This window comes from Verruconis gallopava, assembly GCF_000836295.1.
Source record: "Verruconis gallopava strain CBS 43764 unplaced genomic scaffold supercont1.20, whole genome shotgun sequence".
Classification (NCBI taxonomy): Eukaryota; Fungi; Ascomycota; class Dothideomycetes; order Venturiales; family Sympoventuriaceae; genus Verruconis; species Verruconis gallopava.
Genome location: NW_015622156.1, coordinates 12,504 through 27,024, shown reverse-complemented (window position 1 = coordinate 27,024; position 14,521 = coordinate 12,504). Strand labels below are relative to the sequence as shown.

The following is a 14,521-nucleotide window of genomic DNA, read 5'->3' as shown; positions in this document are numbered from 1 at the left end:
ACGTGACAAATGGGGCGCTCTTTGACTCTCCATGTAACCAAGTTAGACGCTTTTTCTGCATCGAGAGACTTGAAAGGTCCCTGTACGAAGCTTTTGACTTCGCTGTCCAGCATTATTCCTCGTGGACCTACGATTGGTGCAGCAGCTTTCACTCCGAAAAAGCTTGGACTCTGTCGCGAAGATTTCGATAGCATCGGCAGCTAAGCGATCAGAGGACTGCATTGGACGGCCAAGTCAACATTGCCGTGGACAATCTTACACAATCTGGCAACTCGAGTTGGTCCTTTTTCTCTTCTTTTTGTGTTCGTAAAATCTCTCGTCACGACTAATGACGAGACCACATTTCTCCATTAGAATTATGAATATACATATATATTGGATCGTGTGCTGGGGCCAGGGCCATGGTTGCATTGTTCTGTCAACAAACTCCAGACGATCTGGCATCTCGTGCATCCACCGATGATTCGTGGGTTAAACAACGTCACACTACCAGCTCGTTTCGCTCGTAGGTTCCAAGCTGCCATCGTCGCCCCACCACGTAATGTATTTGGCCTGATCACAGCTATGCTCACGAGTCCACGTCTGGATCTTCTCTATTTCCCACCCGCTCCTCACGGCTCCTCTGCCGACGTCAAGACCCTCGGTACTCTTTTCCCCTAACACGATCGTCTCCATCCTCAGTCCACATTGCCCGGGCCAAGTGTCTAAAGGCTGGCCCTCGCTCGTGACGTTCGGTCGGTATACGAAAGAAAAACATTCGGCGTATCGCTGGCAAGCATCGCGACAGCCCTCAAATGAGAATACGGCAGCCTCTTCCTCCGGACTCGGCTCCCACGACGCCTCGGGGTCGGCCTCAAATTCCTCGCGCGAGCGCTTTGGAGGATACAAGATATCCTCGCCACCACAGTCCCACTCGTTGGCCTCTGGTTGCAAAGACGGCTGTACAAATTTCCAGAAGATGTCCGAGTACGTGATATTCTAGAGATGTTAGCACACGCGCAGAAAGTGCGGCAGGAAGCGGAGTGGTCGGCACCTTTACAAGTCCTACTTCCCTATCAAACTGCCACAATTGCTCGACCTGCTCAGGTGAGGTGTGATGAAACGTAACCGCGGCATGGCACCATTTGAACTCGTCGTAATCTAAGGTATCTGGCCTAGCACCTTGTATGTTGGGCCAGCTCCCGTTGAGCGCGATCTGATTGTCATGAAACGCATGCGCCAGCACCATATCTCCGCAGCATTGGCCCTCGGCATAACTGGTATGCGCCTTTGTCTGCTCCTCATCCTCGTCTGCCAAGATCTTAGCTGCTGCTTGAGATACAATATAGCCGGATCCGCCATGAGCGAACTCGACGTCGCCAATCCAGTTTTGCGAGCCTGTGTAAATGGGCTTGGTGGGATCCAGCATTTGCAACCAAGTAAGGACGTTGGACCACATGATGGATGTGTCCGCATCAACAAACATGTACCACTTTTTATCCGGATACATGGCGTAGCTCTTGCGCAGGATCGGGTAGTTTTTGTACTTGTCCATTTCCCAAGCCAAATCACTTTCCCGGAATTCAGGACGTTCAATCTCATCGTCCTTTTCCGGCTCGTAGTGGTATTCTTCATACCGACTCCAGTCGCCTGCTTTGTTCTGATGCTGTTTCCCTTCCTTCTTCTTTTTCCGTTCGCTCGTCTCCTTCAGGTACTTATAGTACGCGAGGTCGGGATTGGACATGTCAACATATTTATAGAGCTCGTCGAGCGCATCGTGAATCTCTAGACCGTTGAAGTTTTGGGCCATGTCAGAGAAGACGAGAAAATGTGGGGTGCAACGAAATGTCGTGTTGAAATGAACTGGCAGTCTCTTCTCAATGACGCTGGATCCTGTCTTCATAACGAGAAGTACATCGTCCGCCCCCGTTAAGTTTGCACATCTGGGATCCAGTCTTATGGAATGCGTCTTGTCTTCGACTAACGAAGTGGACGAGGTCGATGAGTAGGGGTTCGGCCATGACGATAGATGCGCTCTCACTTCAGACACGTATGCTGTGTCCGCTGCAGAATAAAGAAAGGAGACTATAGATAGGGTGACAATAGCTAAAATGAAAAATCGACGGGCGCGCAGGCTGTTAATATTCTGAGAGAGCTTGACGGGCATTGCGCTAAAAGCCGGGCAACGGCGCAACTAGGGGAAAAAAGGTATTAGATTGTTTGGCCCAACGCTTTCATCGGTAGCAGAGGACAGGCAGCTCGTGAGCTGTTCAGAGTTGTGGAAAAAACATGAGTTCATGTGCTACACCGGTACAGTTTGCGGTGTATGCAGAGGATCGAAAGGCGAGGCAGGAAGCGCGACCAAACTTCCCGATGGTGGCTGTAGTAGAATCGTCGAGAGCTGCGCTCGGGCTGAGAGAGCTAAAGAGAGTGCATGCGAGGAAAACGGGTTGAAGAAAAAGCGCGTATAAAGCAGAGTATGTGGATGAAAGCGAGTTAGTGCAAAAAATAAAGTTGGGTAGAAGAAAAAGGAGGTCGAGAAATATGCCAAACGATTGCCCAAGATGAGGATCTATGGGGATGACCGGCTCGCTCGTATTGTCTCCCTGCAGATGCACAAAAACTCCGCTTCATCCATGCTCGTGGCAATGATGTATCACCAGAATCAGACAGGAACGAAAAAGGGTCGAAGTCTTGATTCGTCCAGCGAGCGGAAGGCTGCTAAAAATGGCGCTTGGTTAGGGGGTTTTAAGTTAGAGCTACAAGGGGACATGGTCCTTGGCAAATACTGATCAATAGTTACTAGGGCTACTTCATCTCATCGTTCTGTTGCCTCATCGTGTTGAGCCATAAGTAATGACGATCCCTAACTTACGCGAGTCTTTCAGTATCTACGTACTTCCCTCGTCGGCTGGAAGTAAGCTTGTACGCAGGATCGACGATACATCCTCCTTGAAAGGCCATAGTTTGGACGTCTATTGTCCCGCTCGGTGCTCGATACTACAGTTGGCCTGCGCCGTCATGCGACATGGAACCATCATGGAGACGAAGGAAAAGTACGTCAAATAGAGTGAGAATCAGTCGAACGGTTGAATTCGCTCGCTTGGTGTTCTTCGAACGTCTGTATTTCTCTAAGGCTGCATTGCAAGCGCAGTGAACAATACACATTAAAACTAATGACGTTTGATATGCCAAACGAAATTGCCGAGAAGTAACTCGGATGCGACGTCCAATCCCATCGGCTTACCCGATTCTCTACGCGGCAACGAGTTGAATATTTGCCGCCGGCATTCCAAAATCTCCGTTATCAAGAAGCATCTCTCCACTTCCGCCACTGAAATAGTTCAGATGGTTCCAGCTGGGGAAGCTGCTCAGGTAAGCGGACAGAACGCCACCCGACACAGAGCACGTCAGAGGAACAGGCGTATAACCATGATCATCATCCGTCGGTTGCCGAAGGATAGCAAAGTAGGAATCATCCGGAGCATCGCTAGTCATCATAACGTATGGTGAAAACGAAGTCCCATACTGTCGGAGGCAGCATTTAGGCGTTGTGTCATCAAGATTCAACATGGCGAATTCAAAAACAACGGCATTCCCTATGGAATCGGCATCAAATTGCATGACTGGTCCAACAGCGTTCCCATCCACGTTGACGTCGGCATACTTGCCATTGGCCGACGACCGAAGATAGTACCTCGTCCCAGTTGGGCATGATTGGACGCTAGAGGAGGAGCTGCTCGACAGTGACTACAAAGAATCATTAGCGCTGTACTTTTTCCACTTGGGGCTAGTCAACATACCGAAGACGACGACGTCGCGGAGGAGACTGTGGACGAGCTGCTGAAGCTGGTGATAGTGGATGAGGACGACGAGACGGTGGACGAGCTGCTGAAGCTGGAGATGGTTGATGAAGACGACGAGACGGTGGACGAGCTGCTGAAGCTGGAGATGGTTGATGAAGACGACGAGACAGTGGATGAGCTGCCAGTGCCGGAGCTGCTCGAAGCGCTAGAGACGGTCGAACTAGCGCTAGACAAGCTGCTCAAGGAAGACGAACTCGTGGTTAGAGCACTGCTAGTTCCGGAGCTGACACTTTGAACGCTGCTCGTTCCAGAGCTCGTGCTTGACGCGCTGGGTGCGCTTGGTGAACCATTGGATGCCGAAGTGGGAGTCGAAGCACTGCTAGTGCTACTAGTGAGGACTGGCGAAGCAACTGGCGACACAACCGAGGATTGAGTAGATGGAGCAACTGCGGAGGAACTCGAGTTCGAGAATCGAAGCGATGAGAAGCTGATGGGGCCACGAGTCGAGCTTGAAGGTGTGCTCGAAGGTGCGCTGCTGATCCCTGAGCTGCCAGAGATACTTGCGCTGGATCCCACCGAGCTTGCCGTGCTTGCAGGCGAGGCGACGCTTGATACAGAGCTGGAACTTACTCCTTGGCTCGTGGTCGACGCTGATGTAGATGGTAACACAACGGAGGACTGCGAGGATGTTGGAGCAATGGAGGAGCTGGAGTTAGAGAAGCGGAGTGACGAGAAGCTCAGCGGGGGTCGTCCAGAGCTGACAGGCTGGCCGCTTGGGCCAGAAGCAGGTGCGCTTCCCGAGACAGACGGGGCAGCACTGCTTGCGCCTACAGGACCACTGCCTCTGCTCGATGCAACTGGTCCAGCGCTGCTGGCGGGGCCGGATGGGACGCCGCTGTTGGCTGGGCCAGAAGGAACACCACTGTTGGCTGGGCCGGATGGGACGCCGCTGTTGGCTGGGCCAGAAGGAACACCACTGTTGGCTGGGCCGGATGGGACGCCGCTGTTGGCTGGGCCAGAAGGAACACCACTGTTGGCAGGGCCGGATGGGACACCGCTGTTGATGGGGCCACTGCCACCATTGCTGGGCGAAGCATTGTATCCGGTACCTCCTGATGGCCAGCCGCTAACATAGCTACCACCGTTTCCGTTTTCACCACCATATGCACTGGTTGGATGGCTGTTGCCACCGACTGGCCATGTGCGCGTTGTAGTGTAGATGCACTTGGACAAGCTCGTTGTGGAGAGAACTTCGGTTCGCCCATTGTGCGTTACCGTTTGGCCAGGAGTGCAGACAGACCAAGATGTATACAGTTCTGTAGCTGTAGTGTAGCTTCCAGCACCATCATAGTTCCATAAGCCGGAGTCACTATCGCCTGTCTTTGTGATGGTCACGGGCCACATAGTGGGTTCGGTCAAAGTCCATGTCTGCCCATTCTTTGTGACGACATCACCAGCGTTGCACGAGGAGTATGACGTCCAGGTAGCAGTAGTAGCCGGCGCAGCCTCGTTTTCCCAGGCTCCCGTAGCCTGATCAACCCATACGGTGGTTGTCACCGTCACTCTCTTCGGAATGCAGCTTAGGCTGGACGCAATCGAGGGAGCGACCAACCCTAAAAAGAGCGTGAGAGGCAGCGCGGCCATAACGAGCGACTGAAAAACGACGAAAACGAATGGACAACTAACTGAAAAACGAGTGGCAGTCCTTGCGGAAAGAGGGTGGGAAGAATTGTCAGAGGACAAAAAAGCCGCTGGCAGAGGGAGGCTCACATTGTTTATGAAGTGGTGGTGGCAAGAGGCCAACGTTAAACTAGAGAATGCCACAGCTATGGTACCTGCGTTAGCGGCTTGACAGCCTTCATGAGATGGAGCTCATCCCGCTTCTTGATGTGAAAACACTAAAAAGCGCAAAGGTAGCAGCCACGCACCAAGTACGGCGTACGAGGAGTCGAAAATAGACCCACAGAAGAAATCTCGACCAAATCCGTTCTGGCCTGGTCTGCTTGCTCGATCGAATCGCAAAGACGCCACTCAAGCCAATCTGGCCATGTTCGTTCACGCTAAGCGTTCTTATTAAAGTACTGTGTACAAGTATATCCTGCGGCGTCGCCGCTGCTGAAGAACATTTGTGGATATATGCTCAGCACCGCGCGTCGCTGCAGGATGACCCACACCGGTAGATTTCGATCAAAAGGGCGATCAAGAGACGAATGTCAAGGCAGAATATGACCATGACCTGCCAGCAAAGCTAACAGGGTGTGAGTACAGTAGGAGACAAAGTCTCGCCACAGCCGGCTTGGATCGCATCTGAGCAAGACGATGAACAAAATCTGGGTTTTCGATCAGCAGCCAGGTCTTCGCTGATCCCCCTCGTGGCTCCTGGCGTCACTTCTGTTAATTTGCTCCTCGCGTGGCTTCAGAGTCGCTTAAAGGGGTAGCGAGTGACGGTCAGAGCGGAGACGCTCGGTCAGGTGTGTGGAGACCTTATGCCGCTTTTGGGTTCAGCCCCTGTTGAGCGCTTCTCAGTTGTCTCTGATCTACGCTTGTGGCGCAACTGAAGAGCGGCCGAAGTTTCCAAGTATGCAACGACGTGGCTTTGCAAAATGAAGAGCTGAGAACGTGTTGATCGGCCATGCTTGATATCATCGGCATTTCGCATCCGATTTCATGGCGTTAGACATAGCGCTAGATTGTCCCAGAGGTGCTCCGTAGTCGCCATTGCATACGTGTTTTGGCTCTGGCGGCGACGGTGATGGCAACAGCAGCAGTCGTAGCTGGACTAGTACCAGTATAATTGCGAGTCCAGGTACACCTGTTCAGCAGGCGTACGATCCATAGAGAACAGGACGAATGCACAACTTCTCTAGAATATCGGTCAATGCGCGAACTACGTCTTATCGATGCTGCCCTATGTAAAGTTCACCAGCTGCTGTCTTAGTTCGACTTTCGTTGTTTACTCTTTTTGTAACATGATCCGATGATCCTCAACACCAGCTTTGCCTCAGATTGACTGACCTTACGTCCGTGGTAGGCAATTGGCACGGTCGATCTTCACTACGATGATGACTTCCACCTGCAAATTTGAGCTTAACAAAACTCGCATCACACTCGGTCCGAACGTGGAGTGAGCCATTTGTGAATAATTTGCATTGCGTGTTTTCGATAGCCTCGTTGTGGAGACACAAATTTGTCCGTTCGCTTAAAATGTTCCTAGTGCCTCAGTCTAGGGCTTGGGCCTTGCATAGACGCCGAGTCAAATTTCTCAAGGCTTACAACACTTTTACCGTCTACGATGCGGGGCTAAGATCCTCTGTTATCAAAATCTTTCCGTCAATCGCCCTTAACCATCCCATATTCACATTTCCTGCTCATTCTTTGAACCGAGTATCGCAATGTCTTAGTACCAAACAGACTATATCCTTGTGATGTGTGTTCTGGCTTAGCCGACAGCCTGCTATGCTCTCGACTGACGCTAGACAAATGCTCCGATTTCAAAAAGGGGCTAGCTTAACGAATTTCGCACTGAAAGGCGTTATGCTACGTGCTTCAGTACATTCGCTAGGTTTAATTATGGAGGCACGTCGACTTGACAAGAACGATGAGCATTACGCCTACTCATCATTCATCATATCCTCAGGCAGGCACCTGCGATATCTTACAAATCACGAAGACTTCAGGAAGCATAAATTTCACATCAACTTCGCATTGACTAGATAATGAAGACTGTAGCAATGCAAAATTTTTGGCAGTTGACACCTAGGGCTTTCAAGCCTACATAAAACCGCCGTTATGATTCTTACATGGCGGTGTATCCCCCGTCGCATGTCAGCAAAGTCCCTATTGCACGTTAGATGTGCGAGTTCAGAAATAGATGTCTATTCCTCTTTACGACCAAACCAATTAGATCACGATACGACCTTTCCTAAGCTTCACTCATCCGTGGAAGGGACAAGCCCAGGCTCTAGGCAGACAATGGAAAGAAAGGGGAGAACAGTGACGAAGTGTATTGGTTACTCTGCAAAGCGCGTTAATGTGGGCACTACCTCATGCTGTTTTGCGGACTGACCACCAGTCATATAGGTATTATCCGGCGAACAGAGGAATAGAACTGCCCGCGCAATGTCGTCGGGCTTGCCAAAACCTCCGAACGGGTGCATGGCTGAGATTTTTGCGTAATTGTCTGCATTGGCCCGAACATGTTGCGTCATGTCCGTAGCGATGACTGAAAGTGCCTTAGAAGTGAACACCCCAAAACAAAAAGGAGGTCGACTTACATCCTGGGCAAACCGCGTTCACATGAATTCTATGTGGAGCACAGTCAAGTGCTGCTACTCGAGTGATGCCGACACACGCATGCTTAGAAGCCGTGTACGCCACTGCGAATTCTAATCAGAATGTTCAATACAGAGGAGTCGTTGCCATACTTGTATTAGGTAAAGCAATCAAGCCCAGGATCGAGGCTGTGTTCACGATCCAGCCTCTATCCCCTGTGATTCCGGGGGTCTGATCTTTCATGATCCTGCTGGCATGCTTGCAGCCGAGGAAGACACCTTTTGCGTTGACATCCAACGTGAGATTGAAGGCCTTCTCGTCGTATTCCCAGATCGACTTTGGCGCACCACTTTCCAGTGCTATCCCTGCATTGTTGATCATTATATCGAGTCGGCCGAACTGCATAAAAGCAGAATCAACGAGCGCAGCCATATCTGTCTCAGATGTGACATCTGCTTTCTGAAAGACGGCTTTACCACCAGCTTCTACGATAGCATCATGCGTTGAGGCAGTTGAGCCATCTCGGGATTTTGGAGAGATATCAGCACATACTACTGTCGCGCCTTCTTTTCCCAGCAAGAGGGCTATTTCACGACCAATCCCTATGACCAGCTTAGCTAAATCCTCTCAATAAAAGTGAACTCCGAAGGAGGCTACCGTTGCTGGCACCGGTAACGATGGCAATTTTTCCACCAACTCTTCCTTCTACTGTCTCTGTGTGCGTGCCCATGGGAGACCGTTTGTGTGGGGTTACGCTCAATAATCTGGCTATGAGGAAGAACCACGACTTTTGACGAGTCGAGCTTATTGGAAAGACAGAACCATTTTAAAATTCCGGAAATTTCTGGGCCTCGTTCGGACACTGCAGGACAACACTTGCGGTTAATGTCACACCTGACCACATGAGCAAGTGCGGGGGAAGGGGGAGCAGCCGGCAGTCCGGAGTCGTGATGCCGAAGTTCTGTTGAACCTTTTTTTTACGCCTTTGACATTTAAGTGTCAATCAAAATAAGGTTCGATAATATAACATGTCGAAGGCAAGAAATATGAACTTCATTCCGCAGCGAGTCCACGGGAGTAGCTTCTATTATTTCTGCAGAAATTTCAACCTCGGGTTATCATTGTGAAGCGACATCAACAGCTGTTCATAAGAGAGGGAAATTATGATAGCAAATAGATGCAAATTTTTAAGAAGGGAAGATTTGGACCAAGATCAGCTTAAGAGAATGTTGAGGAAAGCCCTGTTTTCGCGTAAGGCAGGTACAGATCTTCAGTCAGTAAGCGAAGATTGAACAATTGCGCATAAAGAGAATCACACTATTATGCAATGCCTAGTGTGATTTTTTCTTTCCTAAAATTTGAATATGTACATACATTAGTTTTATTTCCTTTCGGCTGCGGAGGTTGAAGAGATACACAGACACAGAAAGTCATCTCACACCCGTGGACAATGATGAAGCACTCCGAATTATCCAAGTATAACATGCCCGTGAAAGAAAAATTACGAAGAATATACAAGCCTTGATTCGGTTGTCTACTCTCGGGGGTGGTTGTGAAAATGAGAGCGTTGAGTCTGGTTAAGACACAGGCGATTTCAAAATCTTCCGGACTTCCTATTGATGGGCTTTGTAGCAACATTTGAGCTACGTATATACATCGTAGCATAACGTTCTTTTGAGTATCGAATTAGTTTTATAATTTAGGTGGAAAGGATGAAAAAGCCTGTAGCGCCTCTATTACTTGTCGGTCGCCTCAGATTTTCCAGTCGTCGCACGCGCATGTTTTGCAGATTTGTTTCGTTCCACCTTTCTCCAACCCATGCCTAGACCTGTCAGTACTGTCACGGCACTACAAGCCGCTGCCAAGTAGAAATTGGAATTTATGGCTTTACTGTATGCCAAAAGTACTCCTGACAGGTCATCAGAAGACACTATATCTCGCACGCGACTGGCACCAGCGTGAATCACGCTCTGAGCATCAACATGAGGAGCGTACTCCGTCAAGCCCATATCTAATTTGCCGTTGAATAGAGCTTGTGCAATGGCGAGAAAGAGTGCACCACCGAAATACTGCTCAAAGATTATCATGGCCTGTCCGATGGGAACCGTAGTTGGTGGCAAGTTTGTTTGCACAGCAACGATTGTCTGAACTTGCATTAACCACTGAATAAAGGAAATTTTTCGAGTTTGTGATCTTACCATTTGCATGCCACAACCTCGACCGAAGCCAAGAATAATCTGGTACCAGACCCATCTAACCGTTGATGTGTGCAATCCCAAACTTGATAGCAAGCCATTGCCGACTGCAGCCAGGATCGCAGATGCCATAACCCAGGGCAGATAATATCCCCATCGACTCAAAAGCGCACCAGATCCAACTGATGCTGCCATCATACTGAATATGGAGGGAAGCGTATAGACTCCACTCATTGCAGGACTTGCGTTCCGTATGGTTTGAAAGTAGATTGGTAAGAAGTAGTTTCCAATTATTTGCGATCCGAAGAAGAAGAACATCGTCACCATGCTCGACCAAACAACTCGCTGTCGAACAACAGACCATGGGAACATGGCGCTGTCTCCTAGTCGGTATTGATGAACCGCAAAAATCAGCAACGAACATCCTCCACCGACGAACAGACCGATAATAGTTGCACTAGACCAAGCATAATCCACCCCGCCCCATTGGAGAGCAAGTACGACCATGACCGAAAAGCTCGCAAATAGCGCGAATCCTGCAATGTCAAGATCATAGAGTAGAAATTTGATTCTGCTCTTCTGATCTTCAACATTTGTTGCCATCTCCTTTGTGAGGGCCTTGGGAACGTTCACAAACACCATGGCTATGGTAGCAAGTGCGCCGATGGGAAGATTGATGTAGAAACACCATCTCCAGCTTGAATACTCAGTTAGCAAGCCTCCGAGCAGCGGGCCACAGAGGACTCCAAGTTGGGAGCATGACATAAGAACCCCCATGATCATAGGACGCCGATGAGCGGGAATCGCTAAGTAACACATTTGAATGCCTCCGTTCATCAATCCGGAGCTACCCATACCCGCTATTGCGCGGCCGGTAATAAGCATTTTGGAACTTTGCGATAGACCACATACAAGTGATCCAAACTCGAAGAGGCCGAAGAAGGCTATGAAGGTCCTTTTCGTGCTAAACCGGACATAAATCTTGCCCGTTAGTGGTTGGAGCACGCAGCTGACTCGAGGTTAGTTACATTACTTCCCAAGGAATAGGAACAATGTACTTGGATAGAAGATAAGCACTTCCGTACCAGCCAACGTCATGTAGTGAGTGAAATTGTGAAGTAATTTTTGGAATTGCCTACATGTTAAATCAGGATCATCTTGGCAAATAAGTAGTATACGTACTGTGGCCACGATAGACATGTCCAAAAGCAGCAAAAAGAAGACCAAAACTAAAGAAGCAAGCATGCTCCATAATTTAATCCCTGTTATGTAGCTCGTCTCCATATTGGGTTGTTCTTCCGCAGGCATCGAGATACCTTCGCCTGTTTTGCATCTGTCTTGACTGTTTTCAACAACACTGCATGCTGCGACATATGTTTGCTCAATGTTGACTTCGCCAATTTTTTGTTTCAAGTCGGTCATATCGATGCTGCTTGGCTGACGGCAGCCCCACGCCTTATATTTCCGAAAATAAATTGGCAAAAGCGAACTTGCTCGTCGAGTAATTGCTCGGACGGTTTAAGTATAATAAATGACGAAAATCTGTAACGAAAGAATTTGTTGCTCTCTGGGACACAAAAAGTCAAGATGGCTTTAGACATATCTCGACAGAGCGGAAATCATGTGCTTTTGAATTCCGTCGGAGATCGGGCAGTTGACCAAGTTGGAGTAACTTCACTTATTACACTATAGATCATATGTGGAAACTATTTGTTTTCAAAAACTTCCCCTACAAAGCGGCTGAGCTTATCTAGTTTTGCTGGCCGACAATTTTGAAGGCTAGTCTGACATGCTCACCTGTTTGCTAGTGCACCATTATAGTCAAAAGCTTCATGCGAAACAAGAGTCGATGTTTTGAGATACTCTGCGCTTTATATGACGAGCTAACAGAATTAATTTTGAAGATACGTAGCTAGAAGGGCCCAAAATCAAAGCCGCTGTCGATAATATCTTTAAACCACGATTCAGTCTCGAAATTGAAGTCCATGCTGTCGAGATCCGCTCCATTTGCTGGGCCACCGAAGTTGTCTGCGCAACAGATGATGCTCTCCTTCGACTGTCCAGGAAAGCCCACTATCGAGGGCCGCACTTTGGTTTCCCACCATTTAAGTACCGTAGTCAACATAATCTTCTTCCCGTGATCCCATTGTGTTTCAGCGTCACCCGCGTCAGTCGTGTCTATACCTGCCGCGATTGGTGCAGCCTCATACATGTATACCAACTTCCTCACAACGTCTGCCAAGTCTAACTCAGCGATGACACGTCGCCGATCCCAATGTACATTATGTCCCTCGAAAGTGCTTAATCGAAATAGCGCAACGAGACAATGACCTAACTGGCCGTATATGCCGACAGAGATATACAGAAAATTGAACGGAGTGAAACCCGGAGAGTCAAACATGGCTTCTACATACGCTTTCACGGCTGCAAAGCACGACCACAGCCCCTCCTTACACTGCATCGAGTCAAGATCTGATGTTATTGGGGACAGATCGAGCCTCTGTTCATGGACTGTGACTTCGAGACCGAGGAGATGGAATTTGAGAGTCAAGTTGTCAGCAAGATGTGACGGGATAGATCGTTTCAAGTCGTCCAATTGCATCTTGTATATGTGACTGAAGTAGTGCCGCGGCATTCGTTGACTCTTTCCGGAGATTGGATAGACCTCAGTCCAGCCCTCATCTTCAATACTGTTTGCAATAATTTGAATTCTAACGAGCATGGTAAGCAACTCATCACTCGGGTACTCTTTGGCTTCCGCAATAAGCTGAAGGCATTCTTCTAGGTACGATGTCCAACGCATAGGCTCTGCTCTCTGAAAGAAGTTTGCGCAGCTAAACCTGGTTAAAGGAGACATCGAAAAAAGCGAGGGAGATGTGACTTACATGGAGCTCACCAGAAATAGACCAAGAACGACTCGGCGTTCTTCCATAGTTCGGAGCTTGGGAACAAGAGCCTGTGGTGGTTTTGGGCACCCTCGTTTAGTCCAATTCAGCATAACAGCAGGTGAAGTCTGTGGTGCTGGTTTTGTGAGGCCCAAATCCCCTGCGAGGCCAATTGCCAATTGTATGCACGGACTTAGATTTGCTTTCATACAAAAAAATTGACCCCAATTTGCGTACAAAATGAGGGCACAGAGAGTGTCGAAACTTCGCTCGCCCTCGACGACAACGGACTTGGAGATGAGAAACTTTGCTTGAGCAACAAGCATGAATTGACGAGAAAGTTTCCTCGAGCATATTGCGCGCAAAATGAGCCACAACATGGGGCGATTGGCGGCCATATATTCAACCGTCACTTCAGGTCCAAGCCAGACAACCGGGAAATAAGGGAAGAGCGTGCGCCTATAGGTTTCCAGCACTTCTTGAAGCTCTTCTTCTGTCTCTAGAGATGTTGAGGAAGGCTCATACACTGGCGGAGTTGCAGTAATACAACTCGAGCTGGTGGCTGTCAAGCACGACTCCATTGACGCACCTCGAGATGGTGTCGATGTTGCGTCGGAAGATTGTCGCTGCTGACCATTGGAGTTCTCCGCGGTGTTGACTTGGCAAGTGGCTGGCTCTGGTGCAGTCCTTTGGGCTCCGACATTGAGATAGAAAGCGTCGTTGTTCAGAGCATCGCGTGGTATTGTCTGGTTTTTCTTCAACAATTCGACAAGCATATTCACCTTATCTTCAAGTGCGACATGATTGTCTGCGTAGCGTGCCCGTTTCGTAACCCTAATTCTGGCTACGGGTTCGCATTCTTTCCGCAGGCGTGTACATCTATCAAAGTTCGGGCTAATTAGCTTTGAACATTCACGCTTCAAAGATAACGAAAGCAGTAATGGTTGCGTGGCAGCATTGCCTTGCGAGATTCTTTTTGGGGAAAAGCACCCACCTTTCACATGGTCCTGCATCATCACGATATGTGCACCGGACCTTGGCTTTAGTGCACTGCAAGCATGCCTTTCCGTAGGAAGAGGCCATGTCTAGAAGGGAATTATGTACACGGACCCCGTAGGAAATTATCCATAGAAAATACGTTCTGCAGTGGCTACGCTTTCTGGACTTCATAATAGTGACGGACTTTGGACACGAAATCCGCCGGATTTCAACGCGGATTTTGCGGTCGGCTTTGGCAGCAGCCCAATCATCTGGCCAAGCTCCGCAACAGGAGCCTCAAAGACGGTGCAAGGCAATGCTGTTCGGTAACAGCAATCAGAGGAATGTCACTTCTGAGCCAAACAGACTCCTTTTGAACTACAATACACCTCCATCTCGCATCGCA

At 49.1% G+C, this 14,521-nt stretch overlaps 5 protein-coding genes across 6 annotated transcripts; all 5 read right to left on the bottom strand.

The window, feature by feature from the left end:
- Positions 1–292: 292 nt before the first annotated feature.
- PV09_06001 (uncharacterized protein) lies at positions 293–2,573 on the bottom strand. The gene is made up of 2 exons (XM_016359578.1): positions 1,034–2,573; positions 293–978 (listed from the first exon to the last, which is right to left on the bottom strand). Exons 1-2 carry the CDS (start codon positions 2,144–2,146, stop codon positions 487–489), a joined length of 1,605 nt encoding a protein of 534 aa, XP_016212414.1. The 5' UTR covers positions 2,147–2,573; the 3' UTR covers positions 293–486.
- Positions 2,574–2,785: 212 nt separating this feature from the next.
- PV09_06000 (uncharacterized protein) lies at positions 2,786–5,675 on the bottom strand. Its single transcript, XM_016359577.1, has 2 exons — positions 3,783–5,675; positions 2,786–3,729 (listed from the first exon to the last, which is right to left on the bottom strand). The coding sequence occupies exons 1-2, from the start codon at positions 5,427–5,429 to the stop codon at positions 3,235–3,237; spliced, it is 2,142 nt and encodes a 713-aa protein (XP_016212413.1). The 5' UTR covers positions 5,430–5,675; the 3' UTR covers positions 2,786–3,234.
- A 2,120-nt stretch (positions 5,676–7,795) lies between these two features.
- On the bottom strand, positions 7,796–8,918 carry PV09_05999 (uncharacterized protein; the record flags this gene model as incomplete). Its single annotated transcript, XM_016359576.1, has 4 exons — positions 8,715–8,918; positions 8,210–8,659; positions 8,060–8,161; positions 7,796–8,007 (listed from the first exon to the last, which is right to left on the bottom strand). Exons 1-4 carry the CDS (start codon positions 8,785–8,787, stop codon positions 7,796–7,798), a joined length of 837 nt encoding a protein of 278 aa, XP_016212412.1. The 5' UTR covers positions 8,788–8,918.
- Positions 8,919–9,793: 875 nt separating this feature from the next.
- On the bottom strand, positions 9,794–11,674 carry PV09_05998 (uncharacterized protein; the record flags this gene model as incomplete). Its single annotated transcript, XM_016359575.1, has 4 exons — positions 9,794–10,201; positions 10,256–11,261; positions 11,311–11,387; positions 11,435–11,674. 4 exons carry the CDS (start codon positions 11,672–11,674, stop codon positions 9,794–9,796), a joined length of 1,731 nt encoding a protein of 576 aa, XP_016212411.1.
- A 448-nt stretch (positions 11,675–12,122) lies between these two features.
- Positions 12,123–14,473, bottom strand: PV09_05997. Of its 2 annotated transcripts, XM_016359573.1 has the most exons (3): positions 14,132–14,473; positions 13,138–14,016; positions 12,123–13,086 (listed from the first exon to the last, which is right to left on the bottom strand). In XM_016359573.1, the coding sequence occupies exons 1-3, from the start codon at positions 14,305–14,307 to the stop codon at positions 12,165–12,167; spliced, it is 1,977 nt and encodes a 658-aa protein (XP_016212409.1). In that variant the 5' UTR covers positions 14,308–14,473; the 3' UTR covers positions 12,123–12,164. The 2 variants fall into 2 exon arrangements, with proteins under 2 accessions (XP_016212409.1, XP_016212410.1); XM_016359574.1 differs by lacking the exon at positions 14,132–14,473 and having other exon boundaries at positions 13,138–14,073.
- Between the last annotated feature and the right edge of the window lie 48 nt (positions 14,474–14,521).

Coding starts and splice junctions, on each gene's coding strand:
- PV09_06001 (XM_016359578.1), bottom strand. CDS start 2,146: ATGCCCGTCAAGCTCTCTCAGAATATTAACAGCCTGCGCGCCCGTCGA. Junction 979..1,033: donor GGGAAGTAGGACTTGTAAAG/GTGCCGACCACT, acceptor TAACATCTCTAG/AATATCACGTACTCGGACAT.
- PV09_06000 (XM_016359577.1), bottom strand. CDS start 5,429: ATGGCCGCGCTGCCTCTCACGCTCTTTTTAGGGTTGGTCGCTCCCTCG. Junction 3,730..3,782: donor CCGCGACGTCGTCGTCTTCG/GTATGTTGACTA, acceptor GATTCTTTGTAG/TCACTGTCGAGCAGCTCCTC.
- PV09_05997 (XM_016359573.1), bottom strand. CDS start 14,307: ATGAAGTCCAGAAAGCGTAGCCACTGCAGAACGTATTTTCTATGGATA. Junction 14,017..14,131: donor GATGCAGGACCATGTGAAAG/GTGGGTGCTTTT, acceptor GAACTTTGATAG/ATGTACACGCCTGCGGAAAG. Junction 13,087..13,137: donor CTATTTCTGGTGAGCTCCAT/GTAAGTCACATC, acceptor AACCAGGTTTAG/CTGCGCAAACTTCTTTCAGA.